The sequence below is a fragment of the Echeneis naucrates genome, chromosome 21 (assembly GCF_900963305.1).
Source record: "Echeneis naucrates chromosome 21, fEcheNa1.1, whole genome shotgun sequence".
NCBI classification, from domain to species: Eukaryota; Metazoa; Chordata; class Actinopteri; order Carangiformes; family Echeneidae; genus Echeneis; species Echeneis naucrates.
The window spans coordinates 2,443,482-2,466,150 of record NC_042531.1 but is presented as its reverse complement, the minus strand read 5'-3'; the positions used below and the strand labels follow the sequence as shown (position 1 = coordinate 2,466,150).

At 42.8% G+C, this 22,669-nt stretch overlaps 2 protein-coding genes across 6 annotated transcripts; both read left to right on the top strand.

Moving 5' to 3' along the window:
* Nucleotides 1-732: 732 nt before the first annotated feature.
* ttll4 (tubulin tyrosine ligase-like family, member 4) lies at nucleotides 733-9,922 on the top strand. Of its 2 annotated transcripts, XM_029530522.1 has the most exons (22): nucleotides 733-807; nucleotides 918-1,040; nucleotides 1,358-2,252; nucleotides 2,736-3,171; nucleotides 3,819-3,972; nucleotides 4,052-4,131; nucleotides 4,222-4,279; nucleotides 5,821-5,939; nucleotides 6,382-6,492; nucleotides 6,574-6,650; nucleotides 6,764-6,958; nucleotides 7,038-7,120; nucleotides 7,229-7,357; nucleotides 7,457-7,579; nucleotides 7,778-7,876; nucleotides 8,062-8,196; nucleotides 8,271-8,408; nucleotides 8,549-8,645; nucleotides 8,740-8,950; nucleotides 9,052-9,119; nucleotides 9,222-9,292; nucleotides 9,546-9,922. In XM_029530522.1, the coding sequence occupies exons 3-22, from the start codon at nucleotides 1,914-1,916 to the stop codon at nucleotides 9,742-9,744; spliced, it is 2,922 nt and encodes a 973-aa protein (XP_029386382.1). In that variant the 5' UTR covers nucleotides 733-807; nucleotides 918-1,040; nucleotides 1,358-1,913; the 3' UTR covers nucleotides 9,745-9,922. The 2 variants fall into 2 exon arrangements, with proteins under 2 accessions (XP_029386382.1, XP_029386381.1); XM_029530521.1 differs by having other exon boundaries at nucleotides 7,229-7,579.
* A 3,558-nt stretch (nucleotides 9,923-13,480) lies between these two features.
* Nucleotides 13,481-21,628, top strand: prkag3b (protein kinase, AMP-activated, gamma 3b non-catalytic subunit). 4 transcript variants are annotated; one of them, XR_003842364.1, is made up of 14 exons: nucleotides 13,481-13,920; nucleotides 15,491-15,557; nucleotides 15,660-15,784; nucleotides 15,867-15,948; nucleotides 17,030-17,088; nucleotides 17,250-17,295; nucleotides 17,384-17,438; nucleotides 17,625-17,751; nucleotides 17,858-18,023; nucleotides 18,123-18,160; nucleotides 18,290-18,436; nucleotides 18,544-18,637; nucleotides 18,960-19,386; nucleotides 20,491-21,628. XR_003842364.1 is itself a non-coding variant. In XM_029530523.1 (13 exons), exons 1-13 carry the CDS (start codon nucleotides 13,513-13,515, stop codon nucleotides 18,858-18,860), a joined length of 1,515 nt encoding a protein of 504 aa, XP_029386383.1. In that variant the 5' UTR covers nucleotides 13,481-13,512; the 3' UTR covers nucleotides 18,861-19,090. The 4 variants fall into 4 exon arrangements, 3 of the variants coding, with proteins under 3 accessions (XP_029386383.1, XP_029386385.1, XP_029386384.1); XM_029530523.1 differs by lacking the exon at nucleotides 20,491-21,628 and having other exon boundaries at nucleotides 18,544-18,579; nucleotides 18,702-19,090; XM_029530525.1 differs by lacking the exons at nucleotides 18,960-19,386; nucleotides 20,491-21,628 and having other exon boundaries at nucleotides 18,544-18,660.
* The last annotated feature ends 1,041 nt before the right edge of the window (nucleotides 21,629-22,669 follow it).

The window sequence follows — 22,669 nt, the reverse complement described above, 5'->3', positions numbered from 1 at the left end:
AGCTCCATGTTTCCCTCCTTCGTTTCCCCTCTTCCCCCTTTATCCTCCTGTATCCCTTTTATCGTTGCCCTTTTGACTTTTTCACTCCATCATTTCCAACTAGTCCTTTGACTTTATTGTGAACTTTTCCTCCCATTTTGACTCCAAATTCAGGCTGTTTCAATTTTTGGGGATCATTTATTAGAATTTCCCAAATTTAAAGAAGAAGAGTTTCTTCCTGCTTTATTTTTGCTTTTTTCTGTATTTGGAAAAAAATAGGGTAGAATTTAGTCCAGTGGTTCTTGATAAAGAGCCAGACATTTATTTTATTTTTCATTTTTTTATTTTCATAATTGTCACAAGATGAGTTGGAAGTACAGTTTTCAGATTTTATTGTTTAACTCTTCATATGTTTTAATGTAACTTCTATATTCATATGAAATGTTATGGAACAAAAAGTGCAATATTTTCTTCTTACAAACACAGAAGACTAAAATTATTTTAAAAAGAATTAACAAATAACTAGAACACACTCATTGTATTTTATTTTTATTTGAGTGAATTGTTTTATTAATGCCCACAAAAGACAAAATAAAAATAAAAATAAATGTATATAATACATTACATATTAATAAAATAAGGGTGCAGTTCCTCATAGAGGCCTATAGGAGTCGCTGTGATTCGGACTCACCTCTTGATTCGGCTCCAATAGACGATCTTCTTCTGTGATGTCTCACTGCGTTTTTTTTTTTAACGGCACCTGCTGCAACGGAAGAAAAACGCCAATGTGTAGTTTTTCGAGAAGCCGACTTAAAACAAAACGAACAGGTAAAAAAAACAAAAAAAAAAAAAAAACACAAACCCTAACCCACAACGTTAGTGGACGCAACACAGGCTGGATGTAATGTGCTGGTTTTGTTTGTTTTCTGAACCGGCAGCTCGGTCGGCCGGAGGACGGTTAGCTCGTAGCTAAGCTAACGCTGCCTGCCGGAGGACCGGGCGGTGAACACAGCAGCTCGGACCGGGAGGAAGTGTTTATCCACCCGGCTGTGGATGTGCCGGTGAGTCGGCCGCTTCTTTTCTGTTTCAGGAAACTGTGCTGTGTTGTGTGTTTGTTGTTTTGTTTAGTTGTGGTCTTTTCAGACACTTTGGCTGCAGGCTGGGCGGTTTGGTAGCTAACCGACGTTCAGGCGACATGTGGCGGAGAAAAGACACACACAAACACACAAACACACAAACACGTGAAACAGGACGACACTCTGACAGCACAGAAAACACACTAAACTGGAGATTCATCTCGACACTTGGCTGCTGTGCTCCTAAATAAACATTGAACTGTGTGGTGATGATGTTTGATGAATCTCTCCTGTCCCTCCAGGCTCAACATTGGCAGGTTATATCTGGGCTTCTCTGGACTCTGAAGCTGATCCTCACATTTCATCCTCAAAGTCCGAAAGAAAGAAGAACCAGCTTCTGATTCAGTCTGCAGCAGCGATTGATGACACGGAGACCTCACACCCTGACAGATTGGGAGCTGCTTCACCTCAGGATAAAAAAATAAAAACCCCACAATCTCCTATGTGCCCGACTGAGCCTCATGAGGAGTATGAGCTCTGCATCTCTGCCCCAAACAGCTGACGGACTGCAGAGCTGAGAGGCCAAAGTGCTGCACTGTTGTCACGCTGTGGGGGCAGTTATGAGTGCCGTCAGTCAGGATTTGTTCAGAACTTGTAGTTCATCTACATCCGCCAACAGAGAGTTTACATCGCTGCTCAGCTGGAGCTGACAGTTCAAAGGTCATTCTTGAGGACGCCCAGCAGGGTCTTACTTGTTTCGTTTGTTAATTCCCAGTCTGCCTGGGTATCGATCTCCACCCTCCACCGTTTCTATCTGATTTCAGCCCAATAGATATACTCACAACTCCGGGCAGTGCCATGCCCACCAACCAGTCCTCCCCCTGGGGTGGGGGGAAGCTGCGGGCTTGCCCTAATGCAGATCGTCCCGCCACTGCAACCCCTCTCAGTAGACACGCCAAGATGGCTGCGGCCGCAAATGTGCCTTTTAGTCAGACTTCTGTGCAGTTATCCAGGCGAAAGGACCAAGCCAAAACGCTTTGCTCTGGGGCTTCAGCGTGGGACAACGGAGACGGGCATAAAACCAGCACCAAGAGCAGATACACCGCCGTGCCAGATCAGTATACGACACTGCCACAAACTCACATCCCTAACCAGGCGCTGGCAGCAGGACTGAAACCGCCTGGCAGCAGCCACACGGTGAGTGATGCCTCTGTTCCCAAAAAGGAACCTCAGGTTGGGTGTGGTGGTCTGCTGAAGGGCGACGTGCAGGAACCTCTCCAGTCTGACAATGGTTCAGGAATGAACAGACGTCAGGATTTCAGAGGAGATGCACGGTCGTCGTTGGGGCCTCTTTTGTATGTGTGTCACCAAGACCTGTTCATTAAAGGACAGTCCACCCTGCTGACTAACATGTTGGTGGTGAGTGTTGACGTTTCCCAGTGTGGACATCACAGCAGTAAATCTTCCAGTTTGTTTTTTTTTTTTTTTTTGTATTTTGAGTTTAATGTCAGAGAAATATTAACCAAATGTTTGTAAATCAATTTTTTATTTTTTTTTTACAGGAACCGTTGATGCTTTCATTTCATTTAGTATCTTAAAATTGTGCCTTAGTGTGTTAATACCAGTCGAGTCAGTATTTCTCTTCTGTCTCCTCATCCACTTCCCATTTTGTCTATCCAGCCTGAAGCTGCAGACGTTTCCTCCCTGCCACCGGTCCCTCCTCCGTGCCTTACTGTTGGTGAACGTCGGAGGGCAATCCCGGGGAAAGACACCCCCAGTCACAATGGCACAAAGGCAGAAACCAGAAGCACAGCAAGAGGAGCGTCTATGGGGAGGTGCCTTTCAGCTAAATCAGCTACGAAGTGCAGTCAGACACTAAACAGTTGCACAACAACAAGTGTTTTGAACAACCACTTGTTGGTTAGAGGTGGTCCTCCGGCAGGAACAACACACAGCAACACACAAACAAAAACATCAGCAGACTTAAAGAAGGAGACTCCAGAAAGCCAAAGTGGAGCCGGTCCTCCAGAGGTCAGCCCCTTTCCACGTGGCCCCATGCCAACTGTGCTCAGTGCCACTCAGGGACAGCCGCTCGCACCGTCGGATATCATCCCAGGTAATCCGCATTTATCCTTTTCCTCATTTACTCTGTCAGTTTGGAGGAAATCTCAGAAAGGAGAATAGCAGATGGGTCGAGTCTGCAGCTGGCGAAGAACCTCAGAAATTTGCTAAATAAATTCCTACAGCATTGCTGAGATGATAATAGACACTTCTGGTAATAAGATCAGTCATTTATTAGTAAAACTGCAACCTGACAACACTGACAATTCAACATCTCACCGTCGCTCTGTGAGAGCGGCACTTTGTTGATCATGAATACTTTAGCATTAGTCACTATAAACACTACACAGCCACAGTTTGGCTTGGTCAGAAGCTCCTTGTTCCAGAAGGACAGATCTAAAGGATGATGCTGAAGAGCGAGCTCCAGAGAAGGCTACAAATTACCGCTGTTAGGTGTGTAATTCCATCCGTGCAGCATCGCCGGCCTACGACTGACATAAACAATGTATTGTAATGTGTGTTCACAATGAGGTCACTTTTAAAACAGCTGCAAACAGGAGGTTAGCGTGAAAAAATGAGCAGAACATCAGAAAAGGGCAGCTATAAAGAGGAAACGATGGACCCGGTCATCAGATATATAGTATGATAAATGAAACTTACACAAAGCCAGAAAATTACCGCTCTTTCTCTACGGTTCTGCAGGAACCTCTGTGAACTCTGTGACCACGCAGATCTCCACGATTCACCTCACCAAGCAGGGGCAGGCTGCCTCCATGTCATCCTCATCTTCATCCCCTTCTTCCCTCTCACCCGTGCCGACAGAGGAGTGTCTGGTTGGAGACGCTCAGCTGTCCGGGTGAGAAATGGCTGACTGCTCCTCGGTCATTCGCTGCGGTCATGTTCCCTTCGTTTCTCACCGTATTGATGTTTTTCAGGACGGACGGTGTCCTGCAGGTGAATGGAGGTGAAGAAGAGCTGCCTGATGATGAGCTGGAAAACGCCTGTAGTGACGACGGTGAGATTCTTCTCCCAAACTCTGCATCAGCCAGCTGGGAATCGGCTTTTTTAACAGAGAAAGTTATTTTCTTATTTCTGTCGTTTTCAGATGATTCCGTCTGTTCATCCAGAGCTTCGTCCACAGCCTCCATCACTTTCGTCTCTAGGTGAGACATGCATCGCTGAATTTTCTTTTTCTGTACATGTTTAAGCACATGAATGCCGACCGAGGCTAAATGTTGAAGGGGCTAAAACGGGCAGCAGCAGAGCACATTTATGGCTGATTTATAGCTTTTATTATTTAAAAAGACGGTGTAGAGAGACAGGAAACGGGATGGAAAGAAGGAAAGAATCCAGCTGTCCATTTAATTAATTTTTACCTGGTAGAACAGGTGGATTTCTGTTCCTATAGATTTGTAAGTCCACCCTCAGTCCCTGTTACGATATGTTTTATTCTCGTGTCCCCCAGTGAAGCATAATTATTATTATTTTCATTGACCAGCCCTTCTGTAGTTTCACTATAACCTTATAAATAAGTGATGGACCAACATAATGGTCTTCTTTCCTTCCTCCCTTCCTTCCTCTTCAACAACTTGCTCTTAAGTTCAACATGTCACAGTCTGTCCCTCTGCCTGACACCGAGGCCTGGTTTCTATTTGCTCTCCAAACGCAGCGTAAAATACACGTCCATCAAATCCTGCAGGCTCGCTTCCATTCTCCCTCTCTGCATTGTTAAAAGGGGCTGAAAGCAGCAGAGCGTGGTGGAAAGGTCTGCTGCTTTGTGTGTCACATTGTTCTCCACTGTGATGGCCTCAACAGTCGAACTCCCTACCAAAGACTCGGAGCTGGTTCTCTGCTAAAACGGCCTGGATAGGGACCACTATTGTCACTTCTTATGTTTTTTTTTTTTTTTTTTTTTTATTGTTGTTGCTGATTTCTTTATGTTGTCATTTACATACGTACCTCCACCCCTTCCTGAAGCCCGTGTGTGTTGTACAGTAAAGTGGTAGTTTAGCGGCCTGGTCTGACTGTCAGTCTTTTGTACACCTGTCTGTCGGTGGAAGAGGGATTTTATCTGATTTGGAAGAGGATAATATCGTCCCTCCCGTTCATTCGTCATCCTTCTAGCTGCCTCTCATTCCTTCTGATATGACTGTCATGTGAGTGCTTTTGTGTATTTATTCTTTTCTATTTGTGTTATTTATTGCTCCTCAGATAAAGATTATTGGTCGTGTATCTAAAAAACGAAACAAAACAAACAACTCTTAATTCTTCTAGTGTTTGAACAAAGCCTCTTCCAACAGGTTTAATCCTGTGGCTTTATTAACCTATCATCATTTGTTGTATCCTCTCAGAGTGAGAAGGAGTGACGTCTCAGCCCCAAATTCACACAGGCATCACGTTACCTCAACGTGGTACAACGTGGTACAACACACAACGACTTGTGTTACAAACCTGGTGTCTTGATTTCACCTTACGTTATTTAGAAGTCAGAGAACGTAACTCAAGACGCATTACTCTTTAATCATGTTGTTAGACCTCAATTTGCTTGTTTTAATAGTAACAAGCCCTCACGGAGTTGTGGAGCTGAAAGATACGATGCCTCCAACATGTACTAAGAGAATACCTGTTATTGAAATGGTGTGCTGTAGCGATGATAGAAGGTTTATGTTTTAAAGAAAGCTTTCCATCTGTTTCTCTCTCCCAGCGTCGAGGAGCCGATGTCATTGGAGGCCGAGGATGATCGAGAGGAGAAATCGGCGCTGGTTCCCAGTTTGTTCCCCTTCATACCCCCGACACTCTACTTCAGCACCGCCCATGAGAAAGGTCAGCACGCATGTGTAACGCAGAAAACATAGCTGAGTCTTCACACACTTTATCTGCCAAAAAAGTAAAATCTCAGAATGCACACACAGACAGTAACTTTTATTGAACCTCCGACTTCCATGAGCTTGACAGGCTGTTATGAAACAAGCTGAAACTGAAACAAACTGTTTGAATACTTCACTTTTACTGGCCAATGTTAAGAAAGAAGTTTATACTTTGTGTGTTGATTGTATTTTTATTCCAAGCAAGTTTAAAAATGTGGTATTTCCTTCGACTAAATAGTTTCATCTTATGCCAATACGTCTTTCCAATACATGCTAATGTACATTAGACTGTTACAACATTTTATTCAGACCTGGAGAGTGTTTATTATTATTATTATTATTATTGTTGTTGTTGTTGTTGTGGAAAAAATCAGTTTGAGGCTTTGTGTGCTCTGCAGTGGAGCTGCTGCCTGTAGAACAGAGACGACTGCTGAAATGGAAGATCAGCACCGTCACTCCCAACGTGGTCAAACACACCATCGTCAGGTCTCACTTCAAAGTCACCAAGAGTAAGTCACTGTGTGGCATTTTGTTTGCTTCTTACCCAACTTCATATCCACAATTTTAAATGAAGTCTGTTTTTCATGTAGAAAGTCACGACTGGCTGGGCTGCTGGGGACGCCACATGAAGTCTCCTGGATTTAAGGCCCTTGAGGAGCACCAGAAGGTGAGAAAGTGTAGATCCATTGTCATCATCCAGGTGACAGGTGATATCAGGTGATGTCCTGAAGTGAATTTAACTTTTTTTTTTTTCTTTCCTCTTTGTTTATTGTGTCCTAGTTGAACCACTTCCCAGGAACATTTCAGATTGGCAGGAAGGACCGGCTGTGGAGGAATCTATCCAAGATGCAGGTTCGCTTTGGGAAGCAGGAGTTCAGCTTTTTCCCTCGAACCTTCATCCTCCCTCAGGACATCAAGCTGCTCCGCAAGGCGTGGAAGGACGGCGGCTCCAAACAGAAATGGATCATCAAACCTGTGCGTTCTGCTGAGTCCTCAGTGATTTACTTTTCCATCAGTCTAATTATTCACTGTCTCTTTGTCCTGTCTTGAACAGCCTGCATCAGCCAGAGGGATCGGTATTCAGGTCATCCACAAATGGACCCAGATGCCCCGCAAGAGACCACTTCTAGTCCAAAAGTAAGTCCAGATTGGACCATATCTGGTTTCTAGCCCAGACACTAGCTGATGCTACATTCCTCACCAGTTATTAGGATGAAACCTTGTTATTCTGGTTGTGTATTGCAGATATCTTCACAAGCCTTACCTTATCAGTGGCAACAAGTTCGACCTGAGGATCTACGTCTACGTCACGTCCTACGACCCGCTCAGAGTTTACATGTTCACCGACGGACTCGTTCGATTCGCCAGCTGCAAGTCAGCTTTCAGCACAACCAGCGAAATGACAAGCGATCAGTCCAAACAGGTCCGGATGGACACAAATGACCATTTTTCTTCCTCTTTTTCACTCTTTAGGTATTCATCTTCCATGAAGACTCTGAGTAACAAGTTCATGCATCTGACCAACTACAGTGTCAACAAGAATAACTCTGAATACCAGGCTAACAGCGATGACAAGGCCTGTCAGGGACACAAATGGTAACAAAGAGCGAAGAAAGGCGTGTCCATGTTTGAGTTAGAGATGAAGAAAGGGCCTAAATGAAGGCAGCCGGTCAAATCACTTTGTTTTAATTGTAAAAGTGAAACTCCACATCTGCAATTAATATACTGCTTGTATGTTGTCTCTGCGTGTGGATTCACAACACCAACAAAGTGTGTGTGTGTTTGTGTTTTCAGGGCTTTGAAGGCCTTGTGGCAGTATCTTGGGTCCAAGGGAGTCAACACTACTCTGATATGGGAGAAGATTAAAGACATTGTCATCAAAACCATCATTGCGTAAGTTTCAGACAGTCGTGCAGACGTCACACTGTATTATTTTATCATTTATTTATTTATTCTGTGTGATTTTTAGTTGTGTGTCATTTTTTTTGTTGTTGTTAAATTCTTTCCTTCTTTCTTTTCAAAAACTTCAGCCCTACACTTGAGTGCATTGTGGTTGTTTCCTCTGTTTTGGTGAACAGGTCAGAACCGTACGTCAACAGCCTGCTGAAGATGCACGTCCAGACGCCGTACAGCTGCCACGAGCTGTTTGGCTTCGACATCATGCTGGACGAGACCCTCAAACCCTGGATCCTGGAGGTCAACATATCGCCCAGGTAGCACGTACAACATGCGGTCTGAAAAATCAGAGTTTGTTTTTGTACACGTCTGACGGTTGTTTCTGATTCAGCCTCCACTCCAACACGGCCCTTGACCTGTCCATCAAAGGTAAGATGATCAGGGATCTCCTGAACCTGGCTGGCTTTCGTATTCCTCAAAAAGAAGACGTGGTCCCTCCCTGCAGCAGCACCTCTAGCTCCACCAGCAGGTAGGCATGGGGCACTATGCCTCCGATGGCTGAAATGAAACCAAAGAGTTACAACTTAGGAATGATTTTATATGATGTAAAGCTACTCAAAGTTCAGCCTCAGAAATGAGCGTATTGTTAATTGACCTCTGTGTTGGTAGTCTGTGTTTAGGGAACAAAGAGAGGAGCAAACCAGATCTGTCTGCTGATGAGAAAGTGAAACGGGCATTTTACCTCACGCAGCGCTACGCTGACCAGGTACCAAAACACAAATGGTTCATTACAGCTGTTTTTGTTTATTAACACCGAGCTCCCAGAGGGATGACCAGTCTCTTCCTTCTTTTGCTGTCAGGACTTCTTCTCTACAGTGTTGGATGTCTTGACCCCAGAGGACGTTCGCGTTCTTGCAGAGACCGAAGACGAGATGAACCGTCGGGGGGAGTTTGAGCGCGTTTTTCCCTCACCGTCGTCATCTCGCTACCTTCGCTTCTTCGAGTGTCCACGATACCTCAACATCCTGCTGGATCAGTGGGAACAGAAATACTGGAGCAACAGGACAAAGGGTAGGTGGCTTTCCTTAGTAAGAGTCGCTCCTCTCACAGATAAGCGTAGACACTAAAACTGCTCCCAGAGTTAACTCAGGTTTTATGGATTCTATCTGCAGGGATCAGTCTGCTGAGGACTCTCTGTCAGAAAGGAGTCCACGTGGGAACTAGTGACCCTGCTCATATTGTAAGGAACCAGAGAAGGACTCGTAAATGTTATATTATATTTAGAGAGTTTTTACGTTGAAACATTGCTTTTTGTTTCCTGGTTGTGTCTTTGTTTGTCTAGTGGTCCAAGTGCAGCTACATCTCCAAGTTTGAACCCCACAGACAAGACCTCATCAGCCCATCAAGATCCAGGTACACCCACAGATGACATGAAAATAAGTCAGGTGTAAGAAATGTACAAATTCCCCAAAATATAGAAAACCAAACTTACTGTACCACTACAATACTAAATTAAGTATTATTGGGATAAATTCATATTGCGTTTCCTTTGTGTGTTTGTGTGTTTAGTGAGAGTTTCATGTTAGGATAGAACAGATCAGAACACTTGAGCAGTAAATGAGTTGGTAAATTTCCCTGCTCTGCTCCACTCCTCCTGTCTCTCCAGGGTGGTGGTCAGCCATCATCACCGGTCCCATCATGACGATGACGACGATGACGATGATGCTTCGGAGAGGGAAGTTTCTTCTGTCAGTCCCGGATCTAGTGTCACCAGCAGTGCCTGTGCCAGCCCCCAGCCCAGCCTCACCCAGAGCCTGCTGCCCCAACAGTTGGCCTCGCTCGGAACATCCGGTTTGCTAACATGATGCGCAGTACACAGAACAGACACCAAGCTCAGGGTCTTCTTTAGCCCCATCCTCTATAGCTCTCACTCAGGTTGAGAAGTGGACTTAGACCTAGGTGCTTGAAGCCCACACTTCATGTAGAAGGGCAGGAAAAAAAAAAAAAAAAAAAATAGAAAGTGACTTTAAAAATTGAGTTGCTGTGAACTAACTCCATTATAATTTTGCTACAGCAATTAAAGGAGAATTTAATTCATGGCGACTTCTTATTTCAAGTCTTAAGATGAGTGAAAGTTATTTAACACTTAAAGGACCAGACCAGTGTTTCTTTTTTTTTTTTTTTATGTTTTAGCCCATTTAATTCATATTTCATACCCGCCCATAATCGTTAAGCCGTTTTAGACAGTTGAGCCGTGCTGGAGATATACGTGGTCATCGGTCACATTCAGCTTCAAGTCTGCTTCATTTATGGCATCTGTGTAATGATATGCTGGTGCAGTGCAGATTATTCAGCTCATTCATCTTAAATTAATTATGCAAGTTTTTGAAAATAGAGGCTGAGCTGTGATTTGTTTCAGCACTGGACCAGGCAGTGTGTTCACTTTGTATTGTTGTATCGCAGCTTTCAGATCTCTTTTAAAGCACCACGGGAGCACTTTGAAACCTCCGCAGCCAGCCAATCACAGACAACCTGGCTGCACCACAGATAAATATGTTATAACATGAACTCCATTATCGTGCTGTTGACCTAGAGTGTGTTGTAATTACTGAAACGAGAAGGTACTGCTCACCTGCACCAGTAACAACATGCTACATGCTGCTATGTGACTTTGTTTGTTTGTTTTCTTTTCTTTTCTTAAACTTGTGCCATTTTCCGGTTGAATACCTGCTAAGAACGAAATCCTCAGATCTCATCTGCCCCAACATGTTGCTCCTTTTGGTACTAAATCTCAACTGTGAATAAGAAATGCTGTGCTTCCTCAAATCTTCTCTCACCAGGCATTTGTGTGTTTGTACATAAACACACACACGCACAAACAGAAAAAAAACTAAACATTGACTCTGTAAGAAAACAGCAGCAGATGCAGCACAACAACAAAGAGCTCTTTAAAGTGTTTTTATTGTGTTGTTGGGGAAAAAAAATGTAAATTTAAGTTTAAATATATACATACAAAAATCTAAAGGAGATATAAAATATAGACATACAATAGGTGAGGACACTTTAAGAAAACAGCAACACTGGTCATGGAGGAGAGTTTTTATGTCGGACTTAAATTCTCTGCCTCCTTTATGTGAATATTATAATTCCTGTTCCCGAGGTAATGAACTGAGAAAATCGTTTTTATTCAGTCGTTCTTGCTGTCAGAAACTTACAGGACGTGTGGAAATTAACCAGGTTTTATTATGCAATTCACTAATAGACACAATGTTTATGGAACAGAGGGGGAAATGAGAATATAGATGTATTAAAAATGCTCATTTAAAAATAGTTTATTGCATTTGAGTAAAGCAAGATTGTGACGTGGAAGCACGAGGTGGTTTTGGTCGTGTCCAGAGCACTCTGTCCGATCTGGATGTAGAAACACAAAGCCAACACCAAGGCCTGTTCACACAGAGAGGTCGTAATCACGATTATTCTGCTCTTTAATCATCCGTTTGTCTCTATAAATAATGTATTAATCAGTCACCTTGAGAAACCTGCATCATCCTCGGCGTGCGTCAGTCTGAACTGGGTCATTAACTGAGTGTTGGACGCCCGTTATTAGGAAGTTGGCATCAATGGGTGTGTTTTTTTTTTTTTTTCCTCTCTCCTTGGTTTTTGTTTTATACATGATTTGGGAAAATAAAATATATCACATATCTAAACTTGTGTTGTTATCTAAAAGAATGTTTTAAATGAGCTAAAATGTTTGAAACCTCCCCTGATCAGTCTGGACGGCATTACTTTGGCCTCGGAGTGACCTTTGACCAGGACATGTCCTTTGTCCGTCACATAAAAAAAGTCAGTAGGGCAGCTTTCTTCCACCTGAGAAACATCAGGAAAATCAGAGGATGCAGAAAAACTAGTCCAAGCATTCGTTGCTCACACGTCTTCAGGAACTCCTATGAACTGTTCCATATCTCCTCCTGCCTGGTGCTGCCCGAGGTTTCTGCCTCTTGAAGGAAGTTTTTCCTGCTCTGTTGTGTCGGTTGGGCCGGTTTTAGAAGAGTGTTTTCTTCGCACCCGTCATACGAGACGTCTTCCGTTACCCAGATTCACGCTGTTCGGATGGTCACTGATTGATTCTAAAGTTCTGAGGTTGTTTCAAACCTCTAAAAGCTCAGATGACTGATAATTTGACAGAAGACGGAGGCTCTTACCTCTGATGATGATGATGAAGGCGCTGGCTATGTTAAACAGATACTGCAGCCATGAAATAGCAGAAAAGTTCCTCTGATCAGGGATTCTTTTTGGATGTTCCTCGATCCAGACTTTCTCCTTTTAGGGTTCGGATCCGCTGGTTTCATTTATTTTTCTCTTATTTGTTATTTATAGATTTTGCATCCTCTCCTGTGAAGCACTTTGTCTGCTCTTGAACGGTGCTATTTGTGAACGACCATGTTTTCATCACATCCACTTTACGGCTACACGCATGAAATTTATGTATTTATTACAAAATGAAATAACAAAAATTTAACATGTTTTTATTATAACTAAAATGTTAAGTGTGAGATTATAACTTGGGAATTGTAAAATTTCTATGCGAAAGGGCTTTGTAAGTTGCTCAGGATTTCAAAAATAAAAGTAATTTGAGGTGGACGTGTCACGATGCATCTTTATATGAGTGACATTTAAAAAAACTGATGGTCAGTTTAATAGTATTTTGTAAACAATGCTGTTTGTTTACGGTGTTTTCTTTTCCAGGTATAAATTCTCAGCATGTTAAGTTAGAAATGGTGTTAATCGGGACGTTTCCTTCCTCTCAGCTTTCAGATTATTATTATTATTATTTTTCAGATTATTTTCATGATGCGCTCATTTTATCTTTATTAATTTCTAATGATTTATACAACAAACAGTCACTTGAAGAGAATGTTTGGCAGCTCTGCAGGACTAAAGACAGAAAGCCAGCGTGATGCCCTGAATGTGTTAGGACTCTGTAAATAGTCGTAAACTATTAATACCCGAACTCCCCTCTGGAACCATCAGGGGTCGCCCGTTTGAATATATGCATTTATTAATAGTGAGTCATTTTAATGGCTTCACGTCAGAGTGATTAGAACATAAACTGGACCAGAACATTCTCGTTATTAGGGAGTTATTAAAGCAAAGCAAAGGTTTGTTGGTAAATTTTTAACGTTTTAAAATAGTTTTCACATCCATGATCCAATGTTTTAGTGAATTTTAAGGCTGCATTTAAACTCAACTGTGTGAAAAAGTAAGGGGACAGTCTCCTGCTGTTCAGCGTCTATAAATAGTTTGACATGTAACGTCCCAGAGAAACTTGGACCATCTCCCGAAGCAGCAACGGCAAACTTAAAGCTGCAAGACTCTTTTTCTTTTAACAGTGGCTGAGTTGGTTATTTGCTAATTACATTAAAATGAATTTTATTTTCATGTATATTTTAGACATGGACCAACATATAAACAGGTGGAGTTGATTAATTTGAACTACACGTAAATGAACTGCAGACATTTTTATGGCTCATGATCATCTCCTCCTTCACAGTTTGCTCCTAACTGAGAGTTTTCCAAAGCAGGTTGGGATGATTTTCCTTCAGACTTCAGTCGTGTGAGTCCAGCAGCAGGAGATGATGATGATGATGATGATGATGATGAGGAGGAGGAGGTACTGCCGCCACACAAACATTGTGTATGTGTGTGTGTTTCCCCTCCCTCTCTCTCTGAATGCCACAGGCCTCTCACCCTTTAGTCCAGATTTAGATCTCAGTCTTTCCCAGACGTTCGGACTCAGCTGTCTGAATCTGCCAGCCCAAGCGCCGCTTCCCTTCTCTGCCTTTGTCTCCTCGCCATGCCTGGACTCTTTCATCACTTCTTCGTCTGACATGGTGGCAGAGCTTCACAGACGTTTCAGGTGGACGGCAGCGTGTGGGAGTGTTGCAGTCTTTTGTTTTCATGCTCAGGTTTTCACCGGTGGGTTTGGTTCCCCAGAGGCTGATCCCTGCTCCCCCTCCTCAGCCATGGAGCCTGTTCCAGAGGTAAAACTCCAACCCTGTGTGCTTCTTCCACCTCTGCTGACTCTACAAACTGAAGTGTGTGTGTTTGTAACCGAATAGCCGGTTCTCAGTAACTTGAGCACAGCCAAATCCCCACGAGCACAGACAGGATGTGAACTAATGCTGAAATGTCAAGCAGAACAAATATGCATGTTTGTTTCTGTAAAATTAACTCTTAGGAGGCTTTTTAGCTGCCTGGTCTTTCATTGAAATCATTATTTTCCATATTAAACTAGTGAAGCTGATTAAAGGTAAATAATGCTGAGCATTTCTAAATCAGTGCATTTTCTTCCATGAGCAATATTAAACTATCCAAAAAAATTGTTTTAAACTTGGGTTGTGTTTTTATAGGTTTTGTTAATCATAGTTTTGTGGGCACGAGGACTGAGACAGTGATGCAGCAGACCCTGAGCTTCAGAGAACAGAAATCCAGTTTCAGGAAACGAAGCCACTTATGTGCAACTCAAAGTGAATCTGAAACACGACCTGAAATGTTGTATTTTATCATCATCCGCTGAGTTTAAAAGCAGTTTAATCAACCAGATGTGGCACAAACACAGACACGATACGAGCTGCAGCTGGGAACTGGGAATTCAACGTTAAAACTCAATGCAAGTTTGCAAATACAAGAAAAGCCTGATTCACATTATTCATTATGATCTGTCATATAATGAGAACACAGAAATACTTGACAACTGCATTTCTCAGAAAAATTGTAAGAAAGAAAAAATTCTGCCTGTATATGGTTTTTTGTCCACATTTGGCCGAATGGATTTGAGTCTTTGATTGTAACGCTCCTGCTAAACTTTTCTTGATTTCAAAGACAATATAACGTGTAACATGCTCTAATGAACAGAATATATTGTGAATCTCATCTATTTATGGGTCAGCTACTTAGATATCTGTGTGTAGTGTCTGAACAAAGTGTGTGTGGGGCTCCACTGATGCTAATTTTGAAGTTGTTAAGCTGTGAGTTGTCATCAGAGCCCCCGAAACCTCGATTTTGATGCCATTACTGCTCAATCATTCGGTTCATTCTCAGTTTAATAGTCCGCCCTGGTTTCCTCACATCCGCTTCTTTCCATAATTTCTTTTCTCGATCTGTTTATAGCGTTTTTCTCAACAATAGTTGTTTGCTTCTTCTCCGCAAAAGAAACATGAGCTAGTGTCATTGTTTGGACCTGTTTCTTTTTTGACCCCTCTGAAGTTGCGTCAGCTTTGGCACAACCTCAACCTGACAGTGACTGACAGGATGAATCCAACATGCTGGATGACCTCTGCAGGATTTCAGATCCTGTTAGAAAACGTCTCAGCTCACTTATCTCTGGACTGTGACGCCTCAGTGCGAAAGAATGTGAAGTCCAATCACCATCTGAAACTTTAAGTCGCAGCTGCCTCTGCAGCGAATCTTTTCAGCACAGCCTGTTCCAAATTATGTGACTCGGAAGTCTTCCGGATGACCGACCAGACTTTGCTGCAGGTGTTAAACGGCAGGGCAAAGGTCTGCAAACAGCCTGCAAAGCCTGAACTGTTTCTCCTCCTCCCCCACCAGATCCCGTTATTTGAGCTAGAGCAGGATGAAGATGAGGAGGAAGAGGCTCTCTCAATGGAAAGCATTGGTAAAGGAGAGTTTTGTCTTCTCATTTTCTGACAGCCGAGAACACAAACGCCAAACTCTCTCGCTCCCTGTGTGCTGTATGTCGTGATCTGTTTGTTGACAGCAGGCTGCTCACATGAAGGCACTGACCCCGACACCTTCATATACATGAACTTCATGAAGAGCCACTGCTGCTACGACGCCATTCCCACCAGCTCCAAACTGGTCATCTTTGACACAACGCTGCAGGTACGGGACTGACAAAATGCATGAAGTGCACACAAGCGTTGTGATAACTGACTGAACACGTGTGTGTGTGATTATTTCCCAGGTGAAGAAGGCGTTCTTCGCTCTGGTGGCCAACGGTGTGAGGGCGGCGCCGCTGTGGGACAGCAAGCTGAAGTGTTTCGTGGGTGAGCCGTGAAACGTATCTCACACACATTCAAGGTGTTCGGTGTGTCGATGAACTGAATCACTGTCGTTTCCCTCTGTTCATCAACAGCCTCAATTCCGATTCAGACTGCATGCAGGAAATGTAAAAACAAATTAAACCTGAATAAAACATCTTTAAGAGGTCTGTGTTGACATTTTAAACAGGGAGATTTCAGGAGTGACTAAAAAGGCTCCAGCTGTGAAACGGATCAAAGGTCAGGAGGTCAGATGTGTGACGTGGAGTCGTCGTGGTCACTCAGCCGGGAGTTTCTAACATGATACTGAAAAAAAACTCTTCTGAGTGAAACAGTAGAAGTGTTCAGATGTTGTGTAGCTCAGGTTTCATATGGACCAGTTTGTGCGCTAACATTTAGAGGAAATCAGGTTGACCTCTTAACATTTGTGTTGTGTTACAAACTCCCGTCACTGAAGACACGGAGCTGATCGTCATGACATTTAGACCGCCTCTGTTCATTTTCTGCTCGCTGTTCAAACGGCAGCAGCCATAAATGTGACTGTCAACTGCAGCTGCACCAAAAAATATAAATAAATAAACGCTGAGTGAAGTTTTGGTGCTTCTAAAATTGGAGATGCTGTAAGTCCAGATCTGCTGCTGGGCAGTAACTTAAAGTTTGGACTCAGCATGAGGAAAGGTTGTGTAAAATGTCACAGCAGCATTAACGCATCAGGAAACTAATGTTGATTTCTAAACTCAGCCAGCCGAACTTCTTCTCTTCTCTTCCTGGAAAAAAAAAATCTTTTTTCTCAACTTTTCACATTTCACACAGAAAATGAAAAATTAAATAAATAAATAGGCTGAACTTTGTAGCTCTCTGGGAAGATATTTGAGGGGCAATCTTTTTATTTTTCCAGAAATGGAAATCAAATGTTTATTCTGACAAAAAAAAAAAAAAAAAAACACACTTTCAGGGCTTCTGCAGAAATAGACAACTGCTCTTCTTGATGACATGAATCATTTTAAACCAAATTTTCTCCTCGTTGTGATTGTTGTAGTAACGTAACTGACTCGGACTGACGATGAATCCATGTCTGTGTGTTCAGGAATGTTGACCATCACTGACTTCATCAACATTCTCCATCGTTACTACAAGTCTCCTCTGGTTCGTATCGACCTCTGGATTAAACACTGACAGCAAATTAATGTGTAAAGACTGTAGAAATTAAATACTCCCAGATTAGATGATGATGATGATGATGATGGTGGCAGTGATGATGAAGACCACCACTGTTGGATCTGAGATGCCTGTTTTTTTTTGTCCAGGTTCAGATCTATGAGCTGGAAGAGCATAAGATAGAGACGTGGAGAGGTCTGTAAAAAAAAAACAACCCTTTCATTTCTGTAAAATCATCCTGCTCTGTTTTTCTGTTTAATTCCTCGTGTCTCCTTTTTGGCAGAGATTTATCTCCAGTACGCTCATAACAGACTGATCAGCATCACTCCTGACTGCAGGTGAAGGCACTAAAATAATCCTTACTATCAAACATTTATTGAAACTCCAGGCCCAGTTTATTCTGTCCAATGACCATCAGGGAGCGATGAAGATAAATCAGATTGTATTGAAGTCAATGGGAAAAAGGCTCTCCTCCTCACTCTCTTGATGGTTAAAGTCCTCGTCATGTGTTGTCATGTCTTCAGTCTGTTTGACGCCATCTACTCGCTGTTGAAGAATAAGATCCACCGGCTGCCGGTCATCGACCCGGTGTCAGGAAACGTCCTGCACATCCTCACTCACAAACGCATCCTCAAGTTCCTCTACATCTTTGTGAGCTTCCATGAACACCACGACTCGTACAACACAACTCACCACGACTTTCATTTCTTGATCCCACTTAAAACAAATCATATGTTTGTTTTTTGTTCTTCCACAGGGATCCACGATTCCCAAACCCCGGTTTCTTCAGAGGCAGATCGGTGAAGTGCGAATCGGCACCTTCAGACAGGTCGCCACAGTCCAGGAATCAGCGTCCGTTTATGACGCGCTGAGCATTTTTGTAGAGAGGAGAGTGTCAGCTCTGCCTGTGGTCAACGAGGAAGGTAGTCCTGCATGTGGTTGTTTAATCTGTTAGAAGCACCATGAACACCAAAATCTTCACTCAGATTTCATTCCGTACGTCTTTCTCTGGCTCCTTTTAGGTAAAGTGGTGGCGCTGTACTCCAGGTTCGACGTCATCGTAAGTTTATTACACGTTTCATCACTGTAACCTGGTTAATCCAGACATGAACACACAAGTGGAAGCTTTAGCTGTTGCCCCATGGTCAACCCTTAAATTAAATATATTAATTCCACCTGATTCCTTCAGAATCTGGCAGCCCAAAAAAACTACAACAACCTGAACATGACAATGCGGGAGGCCATCGCCTCCAGAGCCTGCTGGGTGGAAGGAGTCATCAAGTGTTACCTTCACGAAACTCTGGATACCATCATTGAGCGGATTGCAAAGGCCGAGGTACTACACACACATCTGACCGTCACGTCTGTCTAAACATGTTGTCGCCTCAGCTTGTCATCAGCGGCGAGCGTTCTGCTGTAAATACTGTGGTCTCTTTCTGTCAGGTACATCGTTTGGTGTTGGTTGACAATGACGATGTGGTGAGAGGGATTGTTTCTTTATCTGACCTCCTCCAAGCTCTGGTCCTCAGTCCTGCAGGTATTGACGCTCTGTACGCCTAACTCCAACCCTTCCATCCACCCTTCTGCTCTCTCTCTCTCAGTCCGTTGGTTATCTCTCCACCCACCGATCTGCCTTCAAATCCTCCGAAGCTTCCTGCTGCTTGTGGGCCGATCTGTTCTCCTCCCTCCTCCTGCCGACGCTAACGTTTCCCCAAACTCTTCTGAAGACAATGACAGTTTTTCTTCTCTTCTGGTTGTAGTTTCCTCTCCTGATCCTTTTCCTGTTTTATACTTCTAAATGTGCTTATCAAAGACCCTCAGCTGAAACCCTCCACCATCTAACCTTCTCCTCTGAAAAGCTCCGATCCTTCACCGTAAACCAAACACCTCATTGGAAACCTCATCAGGAACAGCAGGCTCTTACCAAAGTCCTTTAAAATTCTCCTCTCAAGCATCAGAAGAAGCTAACCGTGTTCCCTACAACTGCTGCAGTCGACAGACTTTTACTAAATCAAACCTTCTGTGAACTCCACCAGCTCCGTGCTCTGGATAGGCCGTTAAAATCTTCTGCTTGTGTCGCCTAATCCTTCAACCCGCTCCAGCTTCAGAATCTGTCACTCTACCAAAATGCTGTCGACCGAGCAAATCTTCCCAAACTACATCTGAACTTCCCGCCAATCAGCTGGTCGCCTCCCGCACGTTCACCGAGCTTCCTCGCTTTCTCCCAAACGTGTCCCTCCTCTGAAAGCACCTCGCCACCAGCTCCTCTTAGCCGACATGCCTCAGGTAGGAGAACCCGAAGCTAACTCTGCTGCTGGTTGCTTGTCTTAGTTTGCATCTTTACTTTTCTTTCAAGCAGCCGAGTCTTCCTGCTGTCTGTAGTTTCTCCATGAGGGTACTATGAGGGGGAACTGGTGCCCAGAGTCATGGTAACTGTGCTTCCCTTTCCAAAACACATTTGGTTAGTTTAGAATCCAATTCTTTTCTCATCTGGGTAAAATATCTAATTTAAAACAAGGCTGTGAATCCAACGTGGTACCATTTCCTCTCATCTCTCGCTGACATTAGTTCATTAGAGCATCATGTTGTTGACTTCTCACTGACGTGACGGTGAATTACATCTTTTTTGAGCATGTGAGACAAAGTTAAGTCTGATCCTTCACAACGCCACAGAGGATGGAGTGATTTAGTTCAGCTTGTTAAGCTTCAGCTTCAACCTGACATGTCAGTCACTTCGCTGTCCTGCTTCCTGGGAATATTTTTCATTTGATCATTCCCACAGAAACTAGACTGAACTTTATTTCTGCAAAAGTTGAAGCTCAAAGCTCAACAAAGCTTTTGATCATATTCCCCGATCTTCATCAGCGGAGTTTGCCCTATTTCCCCGTTCTCATGTCATTCACGTTCATCTCAGAGATAAAAACTGGGCAAACTCTAAATGCTTCTGAGTAAACAAAAATTCATTGACATGTTAGACTGAAGAGCTCACAAAGCACAGCGTGCATCGCCACGCTGCGTTTACATCATACCAGATTTACCCGGAATGCAAAGCAGCAGAAATATGGACAAAAAGAAGTCGCCAATAACTTCATGGCTGTCTGATTGAGTGAATCTTTTAGTGTCTGGTTCCTCTGATATGATGTGAGCGCGGCTTTAGAATTTCATTTTTCACTGTATTGCTTGTTGTTCATTTACAAATGCTGCGAATATTAAACATCAAGATAATAAATGGAAAAATGAAACAATAAAGTAAATGAAGAAGACAGCAGCAGCTATGAAAAATAACAAGTCATTAAAACTGTAAAAAAAAATTATTTGCTGTGCAGGATAATTAAGAAAAATTAGAATTTCCTCAGTTTGTACTCATTTTTTCATTTCGCCTTTTTACAGATATTTGCAGCAGATCATCCCTTTAAATCGAAGAAAACCACACGATATAATTCAGGACTGTGAGGTGATCGAGGAGTCTCAGTGTGGCAGAAAAATGATCCTGAATCTTCTGATGTTGTGCTGGAAAGCTGCCAGCATCGAACTGTGTGTCTGCAAAACTGCAGCCACTTTTAAAATGACCCCGACGAAAGAAAACAATTTCAGGTCATTTTGCAAACTGTGTGATGTCACGTTCGAGGATTGATACTCTGCGGTCTTAGAATTATTTACATCGAATTAATCGTTCACATTTAGAAAACACTGAAGTACTTATGATCCACTCACTGTGAAAAAGAGATGAAATGTTTTGTTAAATGCTGTTTTCTGTCAGTTTGATGGTGATGATGTGAGTCGAGATGCTGTTTCATCTTACCTTCAGGAAATTTAGAAAGAAATGGGCCTCATTGTAACAAAGAATAAAATGTCTTTTTTAAAAGCTGTAGACGTTAGAATTTGAAAAACAGACAAAAAAGAAAAGGTACAAACAGCTCATGCTTATTCCAAATGTAGTCGCTCGATAACAATTAGTGATAATTCTCCTTTTTAATTTTTGTAACTCTGTAAAAAGATGAAAATAAACACGAGGTAATATCAGGTATCAAAAGTGAAGTTTGGATGGCTGGATTAAAAAAAAAAAAATTATGTGCAAATATTACTTTGATGTTTTCACAACACTGAAAAAGTGTATTCTGTGTAAACTCATCAGAATTCAGATTTCTGTAATTATCAATGTGAATTCTTTTTTTTTTTTTTTTTATGACATTTTTCTACTCAAAAGGTTTTGTGATAACGTTGCTGATGTTTAAATTACGTTTAACGTGGATGTGAACCTGCTCGTTGGTTCGGCAGCAGCTCGACAGGGCGTCGACCCAACGACTGCTGTGTTTACCAGAGGTGGATCTGTCAACTCTGCCAGTTTCACACATCCTGGTCACTTGATTGCTGGTCCACAGACACACACACACACACACACACACACACTGGGTAAACAGAACAGCTTCTGTTTCTCCGTCGTTGAGTTTCTGCAGACAGACGGATTAAAACTGATAAATGTTATTGTTATTGTTGATGTGCTTGAAGAAGTCACTGGATTATTTAACCACACATACTGAAACAATAAAAACCAAATATATTAACGATACTGTCAGTGATGTAAGTTTGATATAATGTAATGTTAATTCAAAAGCTATTTCCAGCACTATCACCACTAATGAATGTGAAGACACCAATATAAAACAAAGTGATAAAACCCAAGATGGCCGATATGGAAGACGAAGTAATTTTTTTAAAGATGGTCTGACTCTTAAACTCTTCAGCAGGTAATCAAGGAAGAATCAACAAGCACCTGACTGTGTATCAGCCACATGCTGCTTTACAGCTTCATCCTCTGAACAAACAGCTCAGCCGCCAGTCACTCAGCACTTTCCTCGACGTCTGCAGCCTGACAGGACGCAGCAGAACGGGCCCAGCTGACCAGACGCAGGAATGGAACCCAAACCGAGGTAGGAGACCGGTGTGGTCTGGGCTGAGTGTCTCGTGTGCATTCATATGGATCGATGTACAGTTCACACAGAGTTAACTGGATGTAAGTGGAGTTGGATGAAAGCTCAGTCTGAAACGTCTCAGAGCCGATCTGAAGTCTGAAAAATAACAAATATTATTACATCCTGACCTTTGACCTGCAGTAATCTGTCGTGTTGCGCATGAACAGTAACAGGACGCTGCCTCACAATTATTATTAGCAGGAAGACCTCAATGACTCTTGTTCAGTGATGTTCAATAATATCTGCTGAGCTTTGATTGTTTGTTGAGCTTTAAAACAGAAGTGAGAAATTGATTCCCTTCCTGTTTCACAGACAGCATCATGGAAAACCTTAAAAGGTTTTATTGGTTTATTTGAACGTAACAAATCTGTCCAACATGGTGGGAGCACAGATCGGGTCCACACTGTGTGCAGGCGCCTCTTTACTCCTGTGATCCTGAAGTGTGGCTGGTCGTCCTCAGGCAGGAGAGAGCTAACTGGTGCACAGCATCAAAAATGCTTGAATCACAAATCCTCTCCTACCTGAAGCCCCGTAGGCTTCGTGTGGAAGGAGCACGTTCCCACATTAATGAATAAACCCTGAACTGAAGGAGGAAA